At 38.4% G+C, this 22,563-nt stretch overlaps 1 protein-coding gene across 1 annotated transcript in view; it reads left to right on the plus strand.

Moving 5' to 3' along the window:
- cdh23 (cadherin-related 23) overlaps positions 1-22,563 on the plus strand; it is a 1,109,092-nt gene that overhangs the window by 35,066 nt on the left and 1,051,463 nt on the right. The window contains exons 3-4 of the mRNA XM_059946450.1: positions 2,526-2,612; positions 11,578-11,658. Coding sequence (XP_059802433.1) covers positions 2,549-2,612; positions 11,578-11,658 — 145 coding nt within the window. The 5' untranslated portion in view covers positions 2,526-2,548. The remainder of the gene's footprint in view (positions 1-2,525; positions 2,613-11,577; positions 11,659-22,563) is intronic.

The following is a 22,563-nucleotide window of genomic DNA, read 5'->3' on the forward strand; positions in this document are numbered from 1 at the left end:
TCATCCTTTTTATTTTGAGGCTTCTATTGAGTTTCTTTGTTTGGTGGTTACCTGTAAGGAGCTGAATCTCAAGACTGTATATAGTACGTGCACTTTGATAATGTTCTTTGAATTTTGATATAAAAAACAGCTTACGTACAGGAAGTGATGTTTTGTATGCACTTTGTTTTCTATTAACAAATGTTGCCTCCAGAGGCCAGAATACTTCCCCCCCCCCCCCCCCACCCACCACATGGACATCCATAGGATATCACTTTTGTTTCAATAAGTTTGAAGTGATCACTTCAAGTTTTTGGCAAAAGAGGGATCGTGTCAGAGATTAGTCTTGAAAGCAGTCTTAACTGCAGAGTCTTGGAACCTTCTTACTTTGAAAATACAGGCCTCAATGATGTTCCTGGTAGAGATCAGCAAGTTCTGGGCCAGATAACCATGAGGAGAGCATGAGCTCATTAGCTTGAAACCCTCCTCAGACATGATCAACCAGGTTGATATCAGTAGTTCCATTGGTTCTTTGGGGTTGTAGATAGTGGAACTGCTGTGAAGGTTTTTGGAATTTTCAAGAATTTAAGATCCTGAATGTAAAAATACCACTGCCGCTGCTGCTCATGTTTCTCTTAAGGGAGTGGGACACCCCATCCGCAAGATACTTGCATTTGCTAGTGTTAACCAAGGTAATACACATGCGCAACACTTCATAGCTATGCTGTGTAAATGATAACTGAATGATAGGTGATAAACATAATACTCTGGCGACCCACTTTCTGCACAGGTGAACAGGCTCACAAATAGCCAGCGTGCGGGGAGAGACTTTGGTAATGCACCTCTGATGTCATTTCCACCCGGAGAGGGTGGGAGCTAGGAATTAAATGCCAGCGCCGCGAAGTTTGAATAAACTCGTCTCGAAATGACGTACCGACTGCGTGCCGTTGTCTCTAGCTCAAAATATAAATACTAAATGTTTACTGCTATTAACAAAGCTCAACAGATATTGCTGTTTCGAGGGCAAATAAAGAGGGCATGGAGCTGAATGTCTTTCCACCATGTGCTTCAAAACAAAATCCAAATTAACCCATGCAGGAAACGGAAAAAGCAGTTTACTTACATGAAGTGATGTCCATACAAAACAAGCGGGGCCTCTCGAGGGCAGAACAACACCACTGAAGGAATGCCATGTTCCTGGAGGTGCTGTCTTTAGTATCAGCTTTTAATCTGAAGGTTCCTGCAAGCTCCTCCAGAAAAAGGGAATATTGCTTCTTCAGATGTTATCAAAACAGATTGATCATTTCATAATTGCATAAGAAATTTGGTGCCAGAATTGATTATGTTCGTTTGTGCCTTTAATTTCCTTATAATACTGTTTTAAGTCCATTCTTTGAGTTTTAAATCCATGAAACAAGTTTATTAAGCCACTTCTCCTTCAAAAAAAAACTGTATGAATACAGAGATATTACTCAATATCACCAGGCTCAATAAATTTCAACTTTTGCTTATCAATATCCCACATGGATTGCTTTAAGTGTGTACTTATGCTTAGAAACTATAAGGAATGTATAATTTATTTTAATTCATTCTATAGTGCAATTAAAGCCAAGAGAATAGTGTGCACTATTAGCATGAAGATTGACATAGTTCAAATCCATGTTTAATTGTCATTCAAACATGCATGAATACAACAAAATGAAATGGCGTTACTCTGGAGCCAAGTTGCAAAACACGTACCAACAATCACACGCAGCAAAAGGCACATTAGTTGTCAAACATATAAGATATCAGTAAAATATAGTCACACAGAAATTGATCTAAGTCCCTGAGTCTATGAATGTTGCCCCAGTCTGCAGTCGAATAGAAAATGACTTGCCTTCTGCTGAGTGAACACTGGAGGGTGGGCTGCACTGACTCCAACACCTCTGGCTCTCCTGGGCAGCTGTCAACAGATGACAGTGTGGCTTGAGGCCAGGTCTTCACTACGACAGCAGTCATGCAGTTGCCCCACCATCCACCAATAAACCAATGAATCAGACTTGTAGCATTCCGCATTAACAAGGTCCAACAGGGTCCTGTAATTACAAGAGAAGCAACTAAGACAGTCATTCAGACTGCACACTTATTTCTCCAATGCTTCTCTGATTTGGGCAGTAGCCTGATCAATAAATTATGACACATATCGGTATAACACTTTAAGTTGGAATATCAGTCTGTCTTAACACCAATTCCAAAAGCTAAGTACTGCCCCATGAAATCAAGCATCACAGTTTTTGGGTTTTGGACTAATGCACTGATCCCTATGGGAATTTAAATATGATTGATTTTCAAGGGATGCATTGAATGTACCAGATACACTTCTCCGTTTCTACATCTGTCTTCAATGGACAGTATACTTTAACCTGAGTTTCATATCCCTGCTGATAACCCCTTTCCTCAAGTTGTTGGCTTCACTGGGTTAATATTTAATCTATTAGGCACCTCCTTGGAAATTTCCAGTCATGTACTAATTCTTTGCTTTTTCTCTCTGAACTCGCCATCAGGTAATGGGCAATGATAATACGAAATGAAGATGGGTCCATTTCCTTGCGTGTTTGGCTTGTTACTTTTCCTGCAGTCTGTATCTTTGGGTAAGTATTGTCACAGAGCATGCTTGCATTCCAACAACCTTGAGGATATGGCTGAGCAAGTAATTGCAAGCCGGGTTATACAAAACCCTTATGTGTTTTGGCTGGATTGAAATGTTACAATGTCAGTCGGATGTATCTGTTGAATGAAAAGCAGTGGACGTTTACTACCGGTAGTGATCAGTGACCTCACTATGATGTCTGATGTGGTTCAGTTTTGTTTAAGTTGTTCATTGATGGCAAAGCCAGCACTTATTCCACAATTTCCCTGAACGGAGAAGGCAGGTAGTTAATCTTGGTGGATCTAGTCTGTCAGTGAAATCAAGTAAGGACTGCAGATACCCTTTCCTAAATGGTATTATTCAATCAAATGAGTTTTTTAAACAGCAATCTGGTTTTACAGATTTTTTGGGTCTAGCTTTTATAATTCACGTACTTGAACAATAAAGCTAGGTTGACACTCTAGCACAGAGGGGACGCTTCTCTAGTGATAAGCAAGAGAAAATCTGCAGATACTGGAAATCCAAGCATCACTCAAAATGCTGGTGGAACTCAGTAGGCCAGGCAGCATCTATGAAAAAGAGTACAATTGATGTTTTGAACCAAGACCCTTCATCAGGACTTCTTCAGTCCTGATAAAGGGTCTCAGCCCGAAACATTGAATGTACTCTTTTCCGTAGATGCTGTCTGGCCTGCTGAGGTCCTCCAGCATTTGGCGTGTGCTGCTCTAGTGATACCATCTTTCAGAGGATGCATTAATTGTGCATGCAAGTTGCCTATGTTGCAGAATCAAAGTAGACTTGCCATTTCCAACCAGTGTTTATCCTTCAGCAAACAGACTTTCTGTTGTTGCTGTTAGTGAGATCTTGATCTAGACTATTGGCTCCTACACTTCATGCATTGCAGCGGTAGCTATGCTTAAGAATGCTTCACTAACATTCATATTGTCTTGGACAGCCATAGTGCAAAGGGATTGATGGGGTAGAATTTGTGTGTGTCTAGGAAAGTTTCATCACAGAATATGTAGATGACTTGCAAGAGAGGGAGAGGGCAACACTTAATATTCTCTTAGGAAATTGGGGGCTGGGCATGTGGCTGAAGTGTCAGTGGGGAGTACTTTAGGACCAGTGACCACAGATCTATTAGTTTTAAAATAGTAATGAAAAGAGGTGATGCTAATCCACAAGTTAAAGCGCTCAATTTGGACAAAGCTTTTGAAGACATAGGAAAGGTGGAATGGAAGAGGCTGTTAGAAGTTAAAGGGATGTCTGACAAGTGCGAGGCTTTTAAATTAAGACTGGGAAAATTCAGGACCAACCTTCTGGTTAGAGTAAAAGGCAAACCAAGCAGGATTAGAGAACCTTGGCTGACAACGAATACTGAAACACTGGAGAGGGAAAAAGAGACAGATGTTAGTTGTAGGCAGCTGAGATTAAGTGAGTCTCTTGAGTACAAGGGATGCTAGACTGCAGTTAATGAAATCGGATGGATAAAAGGGTACAAAAGGTATCCTTGGCTAATAACGTAAAGGAGAATCCCCTAGATTCAGTTACTCCAACACGTGATGCTGTATTTTGGGCTGCCAGGGTCCAAAAATCTGCATTCCCTCCCTGAACCCCTTTGCCTATCCATCACCCTGTTTAACCTGAATCTTGTAAACTGACTGATTCAATGAAGGAAAATCAAAAGCTGCCAATACAGAAACTCTCAGCACTTCAGACACGAGGAAGGAGCAACTGAGTGTACATTTCAGTTTGAACTTTTATTAATATTAGTAGAAAACCAGCTTTTGGTTTAATATTGTTTTTTCAACATTTGCATATTTCCCCATTTGACTTTTGTGACCATGTACAGCAGAGAGGAATGTGGTTGGAGATACAGACTGATACATCATTTGATGTTCACAAAGCCTCATAGTCAGCTGATGTGAAGTTTTCTAAAAGTTTCTGCACTGGCATTAAACAGCAGAGCTCATGGTTCCAGAATTGGTTTGCTTACAGGAACATTTTGGTTACAAGTGATATCTTGGATCACATTTCTGTAAATTCTGTCATGTGGTTTGGTTGTTTTGTGATTCATTGGTCTAATTGAAGACTGTGCAGAGCATAATTTAGAACATAGAACAGTACAACACAGTACAGGCCCTTCAGCCCACAATGTTATGCTGACTCCTTAACCTACTCTAAGGTCAATCCAACCCTTCCTTCCCACATAACCCTCAATTTTTCTTTCATCCATAAGATATAGAGGCAGAATTAGGCCATTTGGTCCATTGAGTCTGCTCTGCCATTTCTTTGTAGCTGATCCACTTTATCTCTCAGCATCAGTCTCCTGTCTTCCCCCACCCAAAGGCGGCAGATAGGAAATTATAGACCAGTTAGCTTGACCTCAGTGGTTGGGAAGATGTTGGAATCAATTGTTAAGGATGAGGTGATAGAGTACTTGGTGACACAGGACAAGATAGTACAGATTCAGTATGGTTTCCTTCAGGGAAAATCCTGCCTGACGAACCTGTTAGAATTTTTTGAGTAGATTACAAGTAGGATAGATAATGGGGATGCAGTGGATGTTGTATATTTGGACTTTCAGAAGGCCCTTGTCAAGTTGCCACACATGAGGCTGCTTACCAAGTTAAGAGCCTGTGGTATTGCAAGAAAGTTTCTAATATGGTTAGAGCAGTGGCTGATTGGTAAAAAGGAGTGAATAGGAATAAAAGGATCATTGTCTAGTTGGCTGCCAGTGACTAGTGGTGTTCTGCAGGCATCGGTGTTGGAATGCTTTTTATGCTGTATATACATGATTTAGATGATGGAGTGGGTGGTTTTGTTGCCAAGTTTGCAGATGATAGGAAGATTGGTGGAGGGGCAGATAGTGTTGAGGAAACAAGATACAGAAGGACTTAGATAGATTAGGAGAATGTCCAAGAAAGTGGCAAATGAAATATAATGTTGGAAAATGCATGGTCATGCACTTGATAGTGGAAATAAATACGCCGAATATAAGAGCAGGGATGTGATGCTGAGGCTTTATAAGGCACTGGTGAGGCCTCAACTGGAGTATTGTGAACAGTTTTGGGCCCCTCATGTTAGAAAAGATGTACTGGCGTCAGAGACTGTCCAGAGGAGGTTCACAAGGATGATTCCAGGAATGAAAGGGTTATCATACGAGGAATGTTTGATGGTTCTGTACTCACTGGAATACAGAAGGATGGCGGGGGGGCGGGGTGGGAATCTCTTTGAAACCTTTTGACTGTTAAAACAGAGTAGATATGGAAACGATGTTTCCCATCATGGGAGAGTCTAGGACAAGAGGGCACAGTTTCTCAAGATATTCTCAGGAATAAGGGACACCCTTTCCAAACAGATGCAGAGAAATTTCTTTAGCTAGAGTATGGTGAATTTGTGGAATTTGTTGCCACATGCAGCTGTGGAGGCCAGGTTGTTAGTGTATTTAGGGCAGAGATTGATAGGCTCTTGATTGGACATGGCATCAAAGGTTACAGGGAGAAGGCCGGGAACTGGGGTTGAGGAGGAGAAAAATAGAAGGATCAGCCATGATTGAATGATGGAGAAGACTCCATGATCCAGATGGCCTAATTCTGCTCCTATGTTTTATGGTCTTATGGAATAATTTTTGTGAACCTCCTTTTGAACCCTTTCCAGTTTCAGCAAATCCTTTCTAAGATAAGGGCCCCAAAACTGCTCACAATACATCAAGTGAGGCCTCAGCAATGCTTTATAAAATCTCAAAATTACATCCTTGCTTTCATATTCTAGTCCCCTTGAAATGAATGCCAACATTGCATTTGCCTTCCTTGCCAGAGACTCAACCTGCAAATTACCCTTTAGGGAATCCTGCACAAGAACTCATAAATCCCTTTGCCCCTCTGATTTTTGTATCTTCTCTCCATTTAGAAAATAGTCAACCCTTTCATTCCTTCTATCAAAGTGCATGACCATACACTGACACTGTATTCCATCTGCCACTCCTTTGCCCATTCTCCTAATCTGTCCTTCTGTAGCCTCTTATTTCCTCAAAACTACCTGCACCTCCACCTATCTTCATATCATCTGCAAATTTTGCAATAAAGCCATCAATTCCGTCATCCAAATCATTAACATATACCACAAAAAAAATCGATCCCAACACAGACCCCAGTCTGAAAATTAAAGTATACAACATAACCTGATTCTCCTTTGTCTAATCTGCTTGTTATTTCTTCAAAGAATTCTGACAGATTTGTCAGGCAGGTTTTTTTTTCCCTTGGGGAAACCATGCTCACTACGGCCAATTTTGTCATGTACCTCCAAGTACCCCAAAACCATATCTTTAACAATCAACTCCAAAATCTTCCCAACCACTAAGTTCAGACTAACTGGCCTATAATTTCCTTTCTTCAGCCTCTCTCTTATTGAAGATAGGAGTGACATTTGCAATTTTACAGTCTTCTGGAGCAATTCCAGAATCTAGTGACTAAGTCTTTTGAATGTCCTGATTTATCTGCTTCTATCACCACCCCGAGCAGCATGTTCCACGCACCTTTGTTTTATAAAAAAATCTTAACCTACCTCTACCATCTCCCAGTACTCTCCTCCAATCATCTTAAAAGTGTGTTTTCTCACATTAGTCATTGCCGCTCATGTAAAATGTCCCTAGATGTTCACTCTATCAAGTCACCTCTCATCCTTTACTACATTTCAAGGAGAAAAGCCCTATGCCCTCTAGTCCAGGCAGCATTCTGGTAAATCTCCTCTGCACCCTCTTTAAAGCTTTCACATTCTTCTCTAAATGGGCAACTAGAATTGAACACAATACTGCAAGTGTAGTGGAACCAGAGTTTTATAGAGCTACAATATTACCACAAGGTTCTTGAATTTAATTCCTCTGATTAATGAAGAACATCAAACAGCATTCCTCCTTAACTACCCTGTGCAGCAACTTTGAGGATCTATTATTAACCAGGTATTCTGCCATCAAGTTTGACCACACAAAATGTATCAATTTTCTGGATTGAACTCCATTTGTGGTTTCTCAGTCTAGATCTGGAACTTGTACGGCAACCTTCTATATCATCCACACCACTACCAACTTCAGTGTCATCTTGAAATGATTACATATGAGAAATGCATTGAAGCTATCATTGCACTAATTTAGCAGAACCTTTCAACTAATTCCACTCCCCTCACTCTTTTCTCACAAGCGTATTGGACTATTTATCCCTGGCATGATTTTAATATTGGCAAAACTGCTTTAGTTAATCTGATCCTGGAACCCAAATCTGAGTTAATTTGGATCAGGTGGACCTGGGGGAAAAATAATTAGTTTCAGGTCAGAACAAATCTAATGGACTTTTTATAACCTCACTAATAATCAGGACTTCAATAAAATCTTTACTTTGTAAAATTAATTACACTAATCCCTTGAAGGGATTCAATTCTGGAAAACGCATGATGAAACAAAACTTCAGAAGTCAGGAAGACTGAGTGAAATGCATTGTACAGTATATGCCATGTCCAGAGAGTGATCAGAGTTAGGGATGTTATGGTGCAAATTTATAAATGGAATGTTCATAAATTAAGGCATGATTGTCTTGCAAGATAATATTGATCATAGAGTTACACAACGTAGAAACACTTCCTCACTATTTTGCTCTGTTTTTGCACTTCTTTTGCTATTTGTTATTGTAACCTTGTTTTACCCTGCTGCTGCTGTAAAGCAACAAATTTCACAACATACGTCACTGATAATAAACCGGATTCTGATTCTTTGGCGCAACTAATTCATGTTCATAAGATCCTCATCTGCAGTAGTCCCATTTGCCAGCATTTGGTCCATATCCCTCTAAAACTTTCCAATCCATGTACTTGGCTTATTATCTTAAATGTTAATGTATCTGCTTCAACCATTTCCTCTGACTGCTCATTTTGTATACAAACCACTCTCTGGGTGAGAAAAATAATAGTCTCACTAAGCTCTGTACTCTTTGTGATCTCTGACAGTATTTCTAACTTACTGAGACTTTGCTTTTTCTATGGAGTGTCCTATAATTTTTTTTTAAAGAAAGAAACAGTTCACCTGTTGATAATTAGAATTTTTTGTGATCTGCACCAATCAGATTGTAATGATGATGAATTAGAGTTTTAACTTGTATTTCCATTTTATCTGGGTTAAGGGGTTGTAACTATTTCTTCTAATGGAAATGCTCACTCTGTGTTTACTGTCAAAACGCTTCAGGATTTTGATTTATGTTTGAAAATATTAAAAACAACTACATCCTGTGGTTGATGACTGGTATTAGAATAATTAACTGTTGTATGTCTTGAAGTTACTACATGGAACAGAGCCCCACAGGTAAAGCTTGAAAGATGAGCTTTCTAGGACAGTGAGATTAACACAGTCCAAAGTTGAGTGAATTGATCTGCATTTCCGATGATTTGATTACGGGCTGTAAGCGAGCAAATGGCTTTCAGACTTGTGCTGAACAGACCTGCATCTGAGCAGTCTTAGAGTGAAAAATGCTCTCCTCCATTGTAGCAAAAGGACAAAATGTTGCCCCTCCTTGTGCAGCCTCATAGTGAGTGTATCTTAGAACAAATGCTAGGCTTTCTACTTTGCTTACTGTTGAATACTTTAAGGGCTGATGTATGATAGCTTGAAAAATCATTAGTATTCAATCAAGTGAAAAGAAGTGTAATTATATAGTGACGGTTCAGTGAACTGAGATGCATTGAGTGACAGGGGTCAAATGTTATTTTCTACATTACTGATTCCTGAGTCGCTTTTCTTGTGTAGGAAGCTATAAGCTGCATAATATAATCAAAATAGCATCTTTTTGTCCAATTTTATGTTGATGTATTATTTAATTACACTTCCCAAATCTTTTATTTTGCTTTAAATTTAAGTGGGGAATAAACATTTCCAGAATTTCTTAGCGTAAAGTGGAGACCACTTGCCAGAATTGAAATATTTGTCAAGCCTCATGGAAACAAGACTCTTCAGTCCTTTGATTCCATGCCAAACAACAAGCACTTCTCTGCGTTCCCATATACTTTTCCCAGACTCTGCTACTAATCATCTACAGTGATCAGTTAACCTGTCAGCTTGGACATCTTTGGGATATGGGAGGAAAAAAATATCATATGCATAATGTCCGAAATGCACCCAGACAAAGTTGGAGGTATGAAGCATGCTACGGTGCTGTTTCTTAACCTAGGCACAAGGTGTTGGACCTTGTGGTTTGAAGTTCTCTGCAATCACGTTGATGTCTGGTGCTCTAACAGTTAGCAAAAGAGCTACTTGTATTTCCTAGTTACTTCAGAGTTCTCCAAGTGGTTCACAGGCATCAAAGTACTTCCATGTTCAAGTCTTGGTTGTCATGTAGGTCGTTTAGTAACCAAAGCAAACTTCCCCCAGATAGTATTATTGTGCTGGTTGGGGATTGGCCTGAAGCTGGAAGGGCCCTTCAGACTGGTGTGCTAGTCCCATACACAAACATAAGTTAATCCCCTATATTTGGTTAGTGCAAGATGCTGACTTTCAGTTAAATATTTATACTGAGGCTCTTTCCTCAGGTGCGTATGTATATGTGGAGCCTTGGTAATTGTTTTTATCTCTTGAAATTCCTTTTGAATTTGTTCACGGAATGTGAAAATCACCAGCAGAATTGACATTTCACTTTCCATTGTTCCAGCAAAGGATGGAATTAATAATTAACTAATTTGGTCTAGAGTCACATGTATGCCAAACTAGATAAAGATTGGTGATCTTCTGCCATAAGCATTGACACAAAAGCCCATTTAGTTCACCATCCTGGTAGCTTTGTGGTAACCAAGGTATGCTTTTTGTTACGTTCCAGATTGATATAATGACTTCATTTTTGAATTTCTTCGTTGCAGTTGAGGAATTTGAACTACTGTCTGGATCAATGCATCAGAAATCTAGCTGACAGTCCAGTCGTTCTAACACACTCTATTGAATGCATACTTGTTTGAGACATCAGGATATTGTGAAAGAATTAATATAAATGTTGATCATTTGTTTATCTTGGTGAGTCTACTTTTCACAATGTTTCATTCATATTTTGTTACGTGTTAGGAAGTCATTCAGCCCATTGAATTTTAAACACAAGAGGTTCTGCAGATGCTGGAAATTGAGAGTAATGCCAAAAATACTGGAGGAAATCAGCAGGTCCTGATGAAGGGTCTTAGCTGGAAACATTGACTCTTTATTCTTTTGACGCTGCCCGACTTGCTGAGTTCCTCCTGTACTTTTTGTGTTTGACTTTAGCTCATTGAATCTATCAGGTCTGAGTAATCCTATCATATTCCCACTCTCCTGTTGTCCTGTAACTCATTCTCTTTTGTGCTCATCAACTCCACCTTGATACTCCTTCCAACCTCCTGAAGGAAATTTAAGGTAGCCAATTAACCAGCGCATTTTTGGACAGAAGCTAGAGCCTCCAGGGGAAATATGTGGTCACAGGGAGAACTTACACAGAGGTAGCACCTTGCGTCAGCATTGAATGCCACTAGCTGCTGAGCCATATGCTGATCTCATTGTCATAACCAGTCAGTTTGTTATGAATAGTGTGATGGAATTAAGATTTATTTGGATATTGAGCAAAATGAGGCTTGAATTGTGGTTGGAGCTACACAATCTGCTGGAGAAACGCTGCGGATCAAGCAGCGTTGGTGGGAGGAAAGAAGGAGTTGTTTCAAAACAGGGCTTTGACCTGAAATTTTGTCAATCCCTCCTCTTCCCCCCGCCCCAACTGATTGCTACTTAACCAACTGAGTTCTTCCAGCAGATTGTTTGTTGCTCAAACTTCCAGCATCTACAATATATTTGTCTTGAGTTACAATGGTTTAGCTATGCATTGAGCTTTAGCTAATTAATTTATTTATAAAACAAAACTCGGCAGAAGAACCAGTCCTGATGATAATTCATGTTAATGTTTTCTTCATTGCAGGTCAGACGTACAATCAGCTACCTTATTTCTTGAATTACTACTTTGATCAATATATTTTAATCTATGAAAATGTCTCTGTTGGTGAGTATTTGCTGCTTTTCTTTTAAAACCAGCTAATTTTTTAAAAATTGCTATTGTGTTGAGATGTAGTAGGTTAAAACTGCAATGTTGTGGGATTGCTGCAGTCTTGCTGAGATTGTTCTTCAGATGAGATCTTAATCTTCAGCTGTTCTTCAGTTGTTTGTGAGAGTTCTTTATGGCCCTTGTGGAAGTAAAAGGGAATGACCTGACCAGTGTCAAGTTCAAGTTTGTTATTCAACCATTCACATGTATACAGCTAAACGAAACAGTGTTCAAAACACTGTACATAATCTCAACCAATATTCCTCATCCCAAAGGTCAAAGAATGAGTAGTAATGTGTCCCATCTACTTTGGCTACTGCATCTGTCAATGTTTTTCAATAATCCAGCAGGAAGTATACATGGAGATAAGTGAAAGGAGAATGATGGGCACATGTAAACAGACAACCTTTATAAATTGGAGATGAAATTCACAGAAATATTCCTCTGATCTGTTCCTGTAGAATGAGTGTACAGATAATGGAGGAACAAATAAGCTGCTGGAGAAATTCAGTAGATGAATTAATATTTTTGTCTAAATAGTGCATCAGATTATGCAAGTTATTTGTTACTTGTTGGTTAATGTTCAACAGAAGTTGCCTGGGCAGATCGGTGGGAGCTGCAGTTTAGTCTGGTTTGTATAGTTTTGCCTGCCCTCATGGCTTGAGGTTTAGAATTTTCCAGTCAACGGAGAAGAATTTTGTAGTTGGGTGACATAATGAAGGAAGACGCTGAGACTGGTAATTTGAGAAACTCTGATTAGACAAGGAATGAGATTGAACTGAGGCATGGATTATGTTACTTAATGAGTCTATGCAAAATATGTTAAAATGTAAACAATATGCAATTTGTGTGGTTCTAAAATATATCATTCAGTTTTGGTATTCTCTAACCTTGATTCGAACAAGCTGTTGATCATTGTGAGCAAAGAATTAAAAGTAGAAAATACGGGAAATAACCAACAACTCGAGCAGTATCTGTGAACAAGAACTGGAGTTAATGTATCAAGTTAGTAACTTTTTGTCAAAATTGTCTGACTTGGATGTTCCCAGAATTTTCTGTTTGTTTTTTTTTGTACCTTGAATTTCCATCATCTGCTTTGTTTTTCGATTGTGGATGAAGAACTTGAAAGCTAACTTTGTTTTCTGGCTGTAACTTGGAAGTGAGCTGTTAAAATCTTTTCAGCGCCAAGTTTAACTCAGCAGTTAAGTTCTAGTGGAGAAATGTGGATACTTCCCAAAAGGCCTATTAACTGATCAAGAAGGAGAGAGTTAGTTTGTTATAGGCCATGTAACACTTTGGTTAATTTTATTTTGTTTCTATGTTGTCATTTTCACTGTTTTTTTTTGTGTACAGTGCAATTAGTTGTGTAAAAACAGGAGCAGAGACTAATATTTCCATATGACATTTCTTGGTAAACTACTAGAAATCCTGATATATGATAAAATTAAACACTAAGAGCTAAGAATTGTTAGTTAATCTGGGCAATAACTTTCTGAAATGCAAACTGATGCATACTGATGCATCTGATTTTATTTTCTCCCTCAAATTGCAGGGTGAACTATTTCATATTATCACTATCTCCTTTACTTAAGCTCACTAATCATTTCTGGCTGATTACACATCAAATCCAGAATTGTCTTTACCCCACTGAGCTCGACCACAAGCTGCTCTAAAAAGCTGTTTCCTAGATATTCTAGAAATTTCTTCTCTTGCATTCCAGTGCCAACTTGAATCTTCCCTTTCTGCCTGCATGTTCAAGACCCCATGACAATCATGACGTTGTCTTTCTTGCATGGCTTTTCTACCTCCTGTTGTAATTTGTACCACACATCCTAGCTATTATTCAGAAGCCCATATATAATTCCCATTAGGGATTTTTACTCTTGCAGTCTTTAACTCTACCTACAAAGATTCTACATCTTCTATTCCTGTGTTACATGCTGAGGATTTGATTTCCATATAACCATATAACATGTCTTTTTTTTTACCAACAGAGCAACCCTACTCCTACTTGCCCATCTTTTCAGTCAAATTTGTATTCTTGGATGTTTTATGATCTTTAAACCATGGCGCTATGATGCCTATGTTGTACCAGTCAATTTCTAACCATGCTGTAAGTTCATCTACCTTGTTTCAGACTGTCTGCATTCAAATACAACACTTTCTTTCCTGTATTGACCACCTCTCTTCTCTAATTTGTGTCCATGTTACCTGAAGTTAAATTCTTATCCTTTTCTTCCTGCCTTAGTATTTTCTTAAATTCTGGAGACTTTGATAGCCTCTCCTGCACTTTCTTTGCCTTTTATTTAACCTCTTTCTTCTCCCCCCCCCCCCCCACACACACACACACTATTTTGTGTTACGGATTCAGGCAACAATAAATATATGAGTTAGGCAGAGGTTTTTATAGCAAATAACACGTTTATTAAACACTGAAAACAAACCCCCCAAATGTAAAACAAATCACTAACGTAACTGGAAATCAGCTGCTGTGCGGCAGCTTAAACAGTTCTTAAAGCAATGAAGTTTAAATAGTTCTTAAAGCGATGTTGCAAAAACAGTTCTTTAAAGTAGTATTGCCAAAAGTTCAAAATGCTCACAGTCCATTTAAGGGAGAGACTTTTTAAGACGATTTAAATTCTCTTTCACGTCGTGTTGCTTCGGTTCCCAAGATCGAACTTTTTCCCACGAAGCATTCACGAAACGGAACGGTTTAAAGGCACTGACCTTTCCTTTACAACACTGTCCTCAATCCTTTCTGCTATTTCACAGGGATTAACACGAGAACAGTCGCCGAATTCCTTCCGAATAAGGATCAAACAAGGTTGAACCTGTTTCACCGTCGAAGTCGATTCTCCTCGATCTTTAACTCCCGAACTCCGATCTTCACTCTCCACTGATTCTCAACTAGCAGTATTGTAAAGAAACTGCTGGCAATGACCTTTTAAACTTTAGGCATTAGATAAAACCTCATCTTTCAACTAAACTGCGTCATCACATTAAATCACGCAGTGGCATGAAGTCAACATGGCAAATCCAGCCACGAACTGCCCCTCCTCACAGGGAGGGGTCCTCCTTTTATACCCTGTAAAGAAAACCTGTCACATGACCTCTACTGGCGGGAAAATGATGTCACTCCACCATCACAAGACCATTACCTCAAGTCCAGTATAGCTTCAACCCCAGTCACGTGACAAGTGTACCACTGTCGCGTGTCACTAGTACGTAACACCTCCCTCCAAAAAAAACATTTTTGGTCTGACAAGAACAAAAATTTCAAAAAGTATTTACAAGATAAACAAATATATAAATTTTATAACATACACAATATAGAATACCATCATATAACATCTTACAACTCACAATACAGTAGGAGTTACAATTGAAAAAAAACACTCCATAAAAAAAATTACATTGTACATTCAAGGTCGAGATAGACAATCAGCAACCACATTATCTTTACCTTTAATATGAGTTATCACAATATTGTACTCTTGTAACATCAAACTCCAATTTAATAATCTTCTGTTTTTGTTTTTCATCTTACTCAGAAAAACTAACGGATTATGATCAGTGTAAACAATAAGTGGTTTTTGAGTTGTACCAACATATATCTCAAAATATTCTAAAGCTAAAACAAGAGATAACAATTCCTTCTCTATTGTCGAATAGTTTCTTTGATGCTTATTAAATTTCTTAGAAAACTAAGCTACTGGATGATCAACCTCATCACCCTCATTCCTTTGCATTAATACTGCTCCTGCAGCCTCATCACTAGCAACTACAGCAAATGAAAAAGGTTTTTCAAAGTCAGGTGCCTTAAGCACAGGTTGCTGACATATCGTTGTTTTCAATTTTTCAAATGCTTCTTGATAAGGCACTGTCCACACAAACTTCACATTCTTCTGCAAAAGATTAGTTAGCAAAATTCTTACAAAATTTTCGATAATATCCTACCATTCCCAAGAATCTTCTGAGAGTTTTTTTCCCGTTGGAGTGGGAATCTCTAAAATTGCCTGAACTTTTGCCTGAACAGGAGCTACCTTACCTTGACCCACAACATAACCAAGGTAAGTCACAGTGGCATGTCCAAATTCACTCTTAGCTAAATTAATAGTTAAGTTAGCTTTTGAAAGCCTTTCAAACAATTTCTCCACCGCAATAATGTGTGCTTCCCAAGTATCATTTCCTGTCACTAAATCATCAATATAAGCATCAGTATCTTTCAATCCCTGAATCATAAAGTTAATCATCCTCTGGAAAGTACCTAGGGCATTCTTCATCCCAAATGGAAGAACATTATATTCATATAACCCAGATGGAGTTACAAATGCAGAAATCTCTCTACCTCTGTCCGTTAATGGAACACACCAATACTCTTTCAATAAATCAATCTTTGTAAGGAACTTTGCTTTTCCAACTTTATCTACACAATCATCTACTCTAGGAATTGGATATGCATCTGTTTTCGTTACAGCATTCACCTTCCTATAGTCCGTACAAAACCTAATACTACCATCTGGTTTTGGCACCATAACACAGGGTGAACTCCAATTCGAGTTAGAAGATTTAATAATATTATTCTCTAACATATATTCAATTTCTTTGTCAGCAAGTTCACATTTTTTATGTTCATCCTATATGGGTGTTGTTTAATAGGTTTGGCATCACCAACATCCACATCATGTGAAGCTATAGTAGTCCTTCTCGGAACATCTGGAAACAAATCCTTATATTTAAAAAGTAATACCTTCATCTGTTGTTTCTGCTCTAGCTGTAAATGTACTAATTTCTCATCAATATTTTCCAGAATGGTTGAATTTGATAACCTAACAGAAACAATGTTGGATTTAGAATGAAATTCAGATGAATCATCTATCATGTTCCTAGTTAAATGAAACTCATTCTCACTAACCCACAACAGTCACAGTATCAGATTGTTTCCCAAAATATGGTTTTATCATATTTATATGGCAAAGTTGTGTTGACCTTCTATGATCTGGAGTTTTTATCACGTAATCCACATCATTGATTTTAGACACAATTTCATAAGGACCATGAAATCTAGCTTGTAAAGGATTCGTTTGCACTGGGAAAAGGACCAACACCTTATCTCCAGACTTAAACATCCTCATCCTAGCTTCTTTATCATACCAAGTTTTCATTTTCTCCTGAGCCAATTTTAAATTTTCCTTGGCTAAGCTACAAGCTTTATGTAACCTGTCCTTAAATTTCAAAACATAGTCCAACAAATTAGTGTGTATTTCCTTACTAGTCTACTATTCTTTTAATAAGGCTAAAGGTCCTCTAACTCTATGCCCAAACACAAGTTCAAATGGACTGAAACCTAAAGATTCCTGTACCGATTCCCTTACTGCAAATAAAAGTAAGTTTATACCCTCATCCCAATCATTTTCATTTTCCACACAATATGTCCTAATCATATTCTTGAGGGTAGAATGAAACCTCTCCAAGGCACCTTGCAACTCAGGATGGTATGCAGATGAAGTGATTTGCTTAGCTCCCAATTTATAAACTATCTGTTGAAACAATCCAGACATAAAATTATTGCCTTGATCAGTTTGTTTCTCCTTAGGTAATCCAAAATAAGTAAAGAATTTTATAAGGGCCTTTGTCACAGTTTTAGCTTTTATATTCCTAAGTGGTACTGCCTCTGGAAACCTAGACAAAGTACACATGATAGTCTACAAATACTGATAACCAGTTTTTGTCTTTGGTAATGGACCAACACAATCTACAATAACTTTAGAAAATGGTTCACTAAATGCTGGAATAGGTTGTAATGGAGCCACTGGTGTAACTTGATTTGGTTTACCCGCAATTTGACAAGTATGACACATTTTACAAAACATCGCCACATCTTTTCTTAGACCAGGCCAGTAAAAATGTTTTTAAATCTTGTCCACAGTTTTCTTTACCCCTTGATGTCCACCTAAAGGCACACTATGAGCTAAAGTCAAAATCTCATTTCAATAAACTTTAGGGACAACTACCTGGTAAACAACATTCCAATCCTCACTTGCAGGAATTGTAGGCGATCTCCACTTCCTCATCAACACTCCTTTTTCCAAGTAATATCCTACTGGCTCCTTCTCAATTTCACTATCTAGTAAAGCTTGTTCTCTTAATTTTATAATCTCAGGATCTCTATTCTGCTCTGCTATCATCTCCTTCCGAGACAGAGATAAATCTTCATAATCAGACTTACTCCAAGAATCTTGTTCAAACAATGAAGGTAAGAAAGTCTCTGACACATTCTCAAAACTCGAATCCTGAGTTGAACAGTCATGAGTAACAACCTCATTCTGCGCATCAATCTTTTTAGCCATAGCTCTAGTCACAACACTGGAAGAATCTGTGTTAGAATTCATCTCTGGTTCCTCAGACTCCATTGTCAAATGCACTTCAGCAAAAACTTGTCCACCTGCCAAGTCATTAACTAACAATAAAGAAATATCCTTCACAGGTAAGCTATGCTGTAATCCTATTTTAACAAATCCTGTAACTAACCCTGACTTTAAATTTACTTTATGTAAATGTACAGGCATAAAATCACTCCCAACACCTTTTATATAATTTACCTCACCAGTATCAGACTCTTCATTAAACTTCAACACACTGTCTAACATCAGTGATTGAGAAGCTCCAGTATTCCTAAGGATTTTTATTGGCACCAGAGTAGACCCTTTTTCAAGGATACAAACCCTTCAGTTATAAAATGATTATATCCCTTTCTAACTTGGTCAAACTCCAACAAAACCTCATTTGTGTTTATCGAACCCTGTAATTTTACAGGTGCTTCAGTATGTTGCACAGAAGCATCTGGAACTACTTCCTTCTCTTTCTTTTTCAATCTGAAACAGTTAGCTATTCCATGGCCAGGCTTCTTACAATAGTTACAAATAAGACCAAACTGTCTTTCCTTCACAGGTTAACACGAGATTAACACGAGAACAGTCGCCGAATTCCTTCCGAATAAGGATCAAACAAGGTCGAACCTGTTGCACCGCCGAAATCAATTCTCCTCGATCTTTAACTCCCGAACTCCGATCTTCACTCTACACTGATTCTCAACTAGCAGTATTGTAAAGAAACTGCTGGCAATGACCTTTTAAACTTTAGGCATTAGATAAAACTTCATCTTTCAACTAAACTGTGTCATCACATTAAATCACACAGTGGCATGAAGTCAACATGGCAAATCCAGCCACGAACTGCCCCTCCTCACAGGGAGGGGTCCTCCTTTTATACCCTGTAAAGAAAACCTATCACATGATCTCTACTGGCAGGAAAATGATGTCACTCCACCATCACAAGACCATTACCTCAAGTCCAGTATAGCTTCAACCCCAGTCACGTGACAAGAGTACCACTGTCACGTGTCACGAGTACGTAACATTAGTTTGAAGCCCAGTCCAGAGCCTTAATTATGCTCTTTGCCAGGATCTTGGTCCAAACGTGATTCAGGTGGAGCCCATCTCATCAGAACTCTCCTATTGCCCCTGTTCAGGTGCTAATGTTCCATGAGTTCAAACCCACTTACTCCACACCAATCTGAGCCACACATTTAGCTCTATAAATCTAATTCACCTTTGTCAACATGCATATGGTTTAGGTAGCAATCTAGAGATTATTACTTTTGTTCTTCTTCTTTTTCAGTTTGGTCTACAGCTGATCAAATTCCCTAAGCAGAGCCTCTTTCCTTGTTCTGTCTCAGTTGTTGGCACCCATAGGACTATAGAAACTTTCTCCTCCCACTCTAAATTCCTCTGCAGGTCAGATCAGAAGTCCTGAACTCAGGCACCAGGCACGTGAGCCCAATTATGTTTTCCAGTTATTTTTGCCAGTACTCTGTTTGCCTTTACCTTTTAATGGTGCATTTTGGCAGCTTCTTTGCTTGAGATCTTCTGTACAAGACAAATTAGTTGTAGCTCTTGCTTCTGATCCTGATGGTAATGGAATGAAATCCCATTCCAGCGATTTGAACATCAAACCGAGGTTTCAGTACAATATGATGTGAATACAGCAAAAAAAAACAATCAATTGAAAGTACTCAACTGATCATAAGCACAAGGGATTCTCTAGTTGCTGGAAATCCAGAGCAACTGGCTGCATTCGTGCTGCTTTATGCACCCATGCTGAACTTGTCATTTTCACCTTTTCTGTGCTACATTGATAACTGCATTGGTGCTGCTTTATGCACCCATGATGAACTTGTCAATTTCATCAACTTTGCCTCCAACTTACACCCTGCCTTCAAATTCTCTTGGTCCATTTCTGTCACTTTTCTCCCCTTTATAGATTTGAGAACTGAACATTGCTGCCTCACATCCAACTGTGTTTTGTTCTTAATTTTGCTCTGAATTAAGTGTAATGTGACCTGTTGGGCATGTCTGTTCTGTCTTGCTTACATTAAGTAATGCTGAGAAAAGTTTAATCTCATCCTAAGCACCTCATTAACTCATCTGGTCTCACCCTGTCAGAGATATTCCCTCAGTTCTACACATCTCTCTCCCACCTCCCATTAATGAAAATAAACTTGTTTTCTCCCTTTCCCTGTTCTGATGAATTGTCTTGGATTTGAAATAAGTTTTACATTCCACATACATACATTTAACATACTTGACCTGTAGAGTGTTCCCAACATTTTCTGGTTTTGTATTTCTATCTTCTGTGTTTTTTAAAAAATATATATTTTAAGAATACTGTACTGCTGTGTTAGAGGTACTAAATGAAGTTTTTTCAAAAAACAGTCAATGTGGGTAAATATACAAGGGTATTTTTGTACACGTTCAAAGACTTCTTCATGTCAGTGACAGTCATTTATCAATTAATTGTGCTATGAAAACAGGTCCCCTGTGCAAGATGTAGTTTGTAGTTCAAAGGGTCAATGAATGAATTGTCATTCCAGTTTGGCAGATTACTGTATAAACAGTGATTGTACTTCAGAAATGTTTTGCTTGTAAAGTGCTTTGCAATGTTCAGGGATTGATTTGTGGTGAATAAAATGCAAGTTCTTTTATATCAGACTAAGTTACTTGTGAAGCAAAATGTGTCTTGGGGAGTTTGCAGATTTGATTCATTTGAGATGAGCATTACAGGATCCATAACCCATAATATGCAAATGCTATGGAGAACAAATTAAATGCATAGTTGCAGTTGTCTCTAATGTGGCATACAATCCCCTTTTACTTTAGCTAATATTTCTCATCAATTTGTCTTGCAGATCGTGTATTAAATGATGTATTAGTGTTTGGCCATAAAACCATAATGATTTTTAGTTTTCAGGTTACATAATTTGACTTGATGTTCAGCAAAATCTTCTGTAAAACAGGAATTTCTAAATATTTCTGGAACGGGCAGAGGATTTCTGGCAATAATAGGCATATCTATTTTTTCACTGACTTGTCTCCAGATGTTGCCTTGATTTTAAGTGGAAATTAATGGAAGGGTTTCAGAAAGTTTTCTTGAATCATATTATGCCTTGTTTATTTTTATTAAGCGTCTATCTCAGTTGTCTCCATAATAACCAATAATCAAATTTGTACTACAGAAGAAACTGTTTTCTGGTACATTGGTTAATCAAATACATTGGTTAATCATGGGTAATATTGCTCAATAAATGTATTATATTGTAAAATAAAAGGTATGCATGGAAATTGAGGATAGGTATTATCACAGAGCAACTGCCAGCAGTTTTTGAACCTTAGCTTGATAAATAGGGTACGGGGAGCCTCTATTGTGTGCTTAGTGGCTCACATGTGGAACTGTTACTGGGGGATAACAGACTGAGAGATTACTGGAAATGCCAGTTAGTGTGCAGGAGTGTAAAATGCACAATAATTATGTTTTGACTGAGTTTGATTCCAATATTTTGATTACAGACACTAGATTGTCATCCAGATTTATTTTCATTGTATCTAACTTTCCCGGAAATATAATGCTGTCTCATTTCTAACCAAATGTTCATTAGCTGCATTGGAACATTGGATTTTGTCCCAATCTCGTATTTCTTTCTTGATTTGAAAGGGATTGTTTATGGGGTCTTGAGTTTAGAATGCTTGTTCAAGAGTACTAGGGTAAGTGTGAACACTGGTGTGGTGGATGCCGTGTTACTTGTGCTAATTGACATTAATAATCAGTCGGAGAATTTTCTATTTTCGCTTGCCTTCAATCCCAATTTTAGCTATGATGGATTTTGATGCTACTTTGACTTGCAATTGATTTTGTTATTTTTCATTGTTCCAGACCTGGGTATCAATGGCAGTGGTAGCCCTTGTTTGTACGTCCCTAATTACCCTTGAAGGAAGTGGTTCCTCGATATCTCAGAACACTTGGTGTTCTCGGAACACTTGGCCAAAGGGGCTTCCTGCATTCAGACCTCGACAATATTGAAGTCCAAGTCTGGGTAGTCTGTGCTGTGGGAACGGAATGTGCAATGGTGTTTTTTTAAAATACGCCAGCTGTCCTTGTCACCAGTGGTAGAGATGACCATTTTGGGAGGGGTTGTTCCAGTAGTTTGTAAGTCTGAGAATGTATTGTATGCATTGTAACCACTGAATGCGTGTTGAAAGCAATGAATATTTTGGTTTGGTAGATGGAGTTCCAGTTGAGTAAACTGCTTTATCCTTGATGGCACTGAGGTCCCTGAGTGGTGTTGCACTTGAACTCAAACTGGCAAAATGGAGAGTATTCCATCTTGTAGATGGTGATAAGGTTGTTGGAAGTGAGTCAATTGATGCAGGAGATCAGGCCACTGAGTCCTTGTCACTGTACTTATGTGGTTGGTCCAGCTAAGCAGTTCTTGTGCTTAGCTGATGTATGTAATTCCTTAAGGCAAAA

This window comes from Hypanus sabinus, chromosome 21 (assembly GCF_030144855.1).
Source record: "Hypanus sabinus isolate sHypSab1 chromosome 21, sHypSab1.hap1, whole genome shotgun sequence".
Lineage (NCBI taxonomy): Eukaryota > Metazoa > Chordata > Chondrichthyes > Myliobatiformes > Dasyatidae > Hypanus > Hypanus sabinus.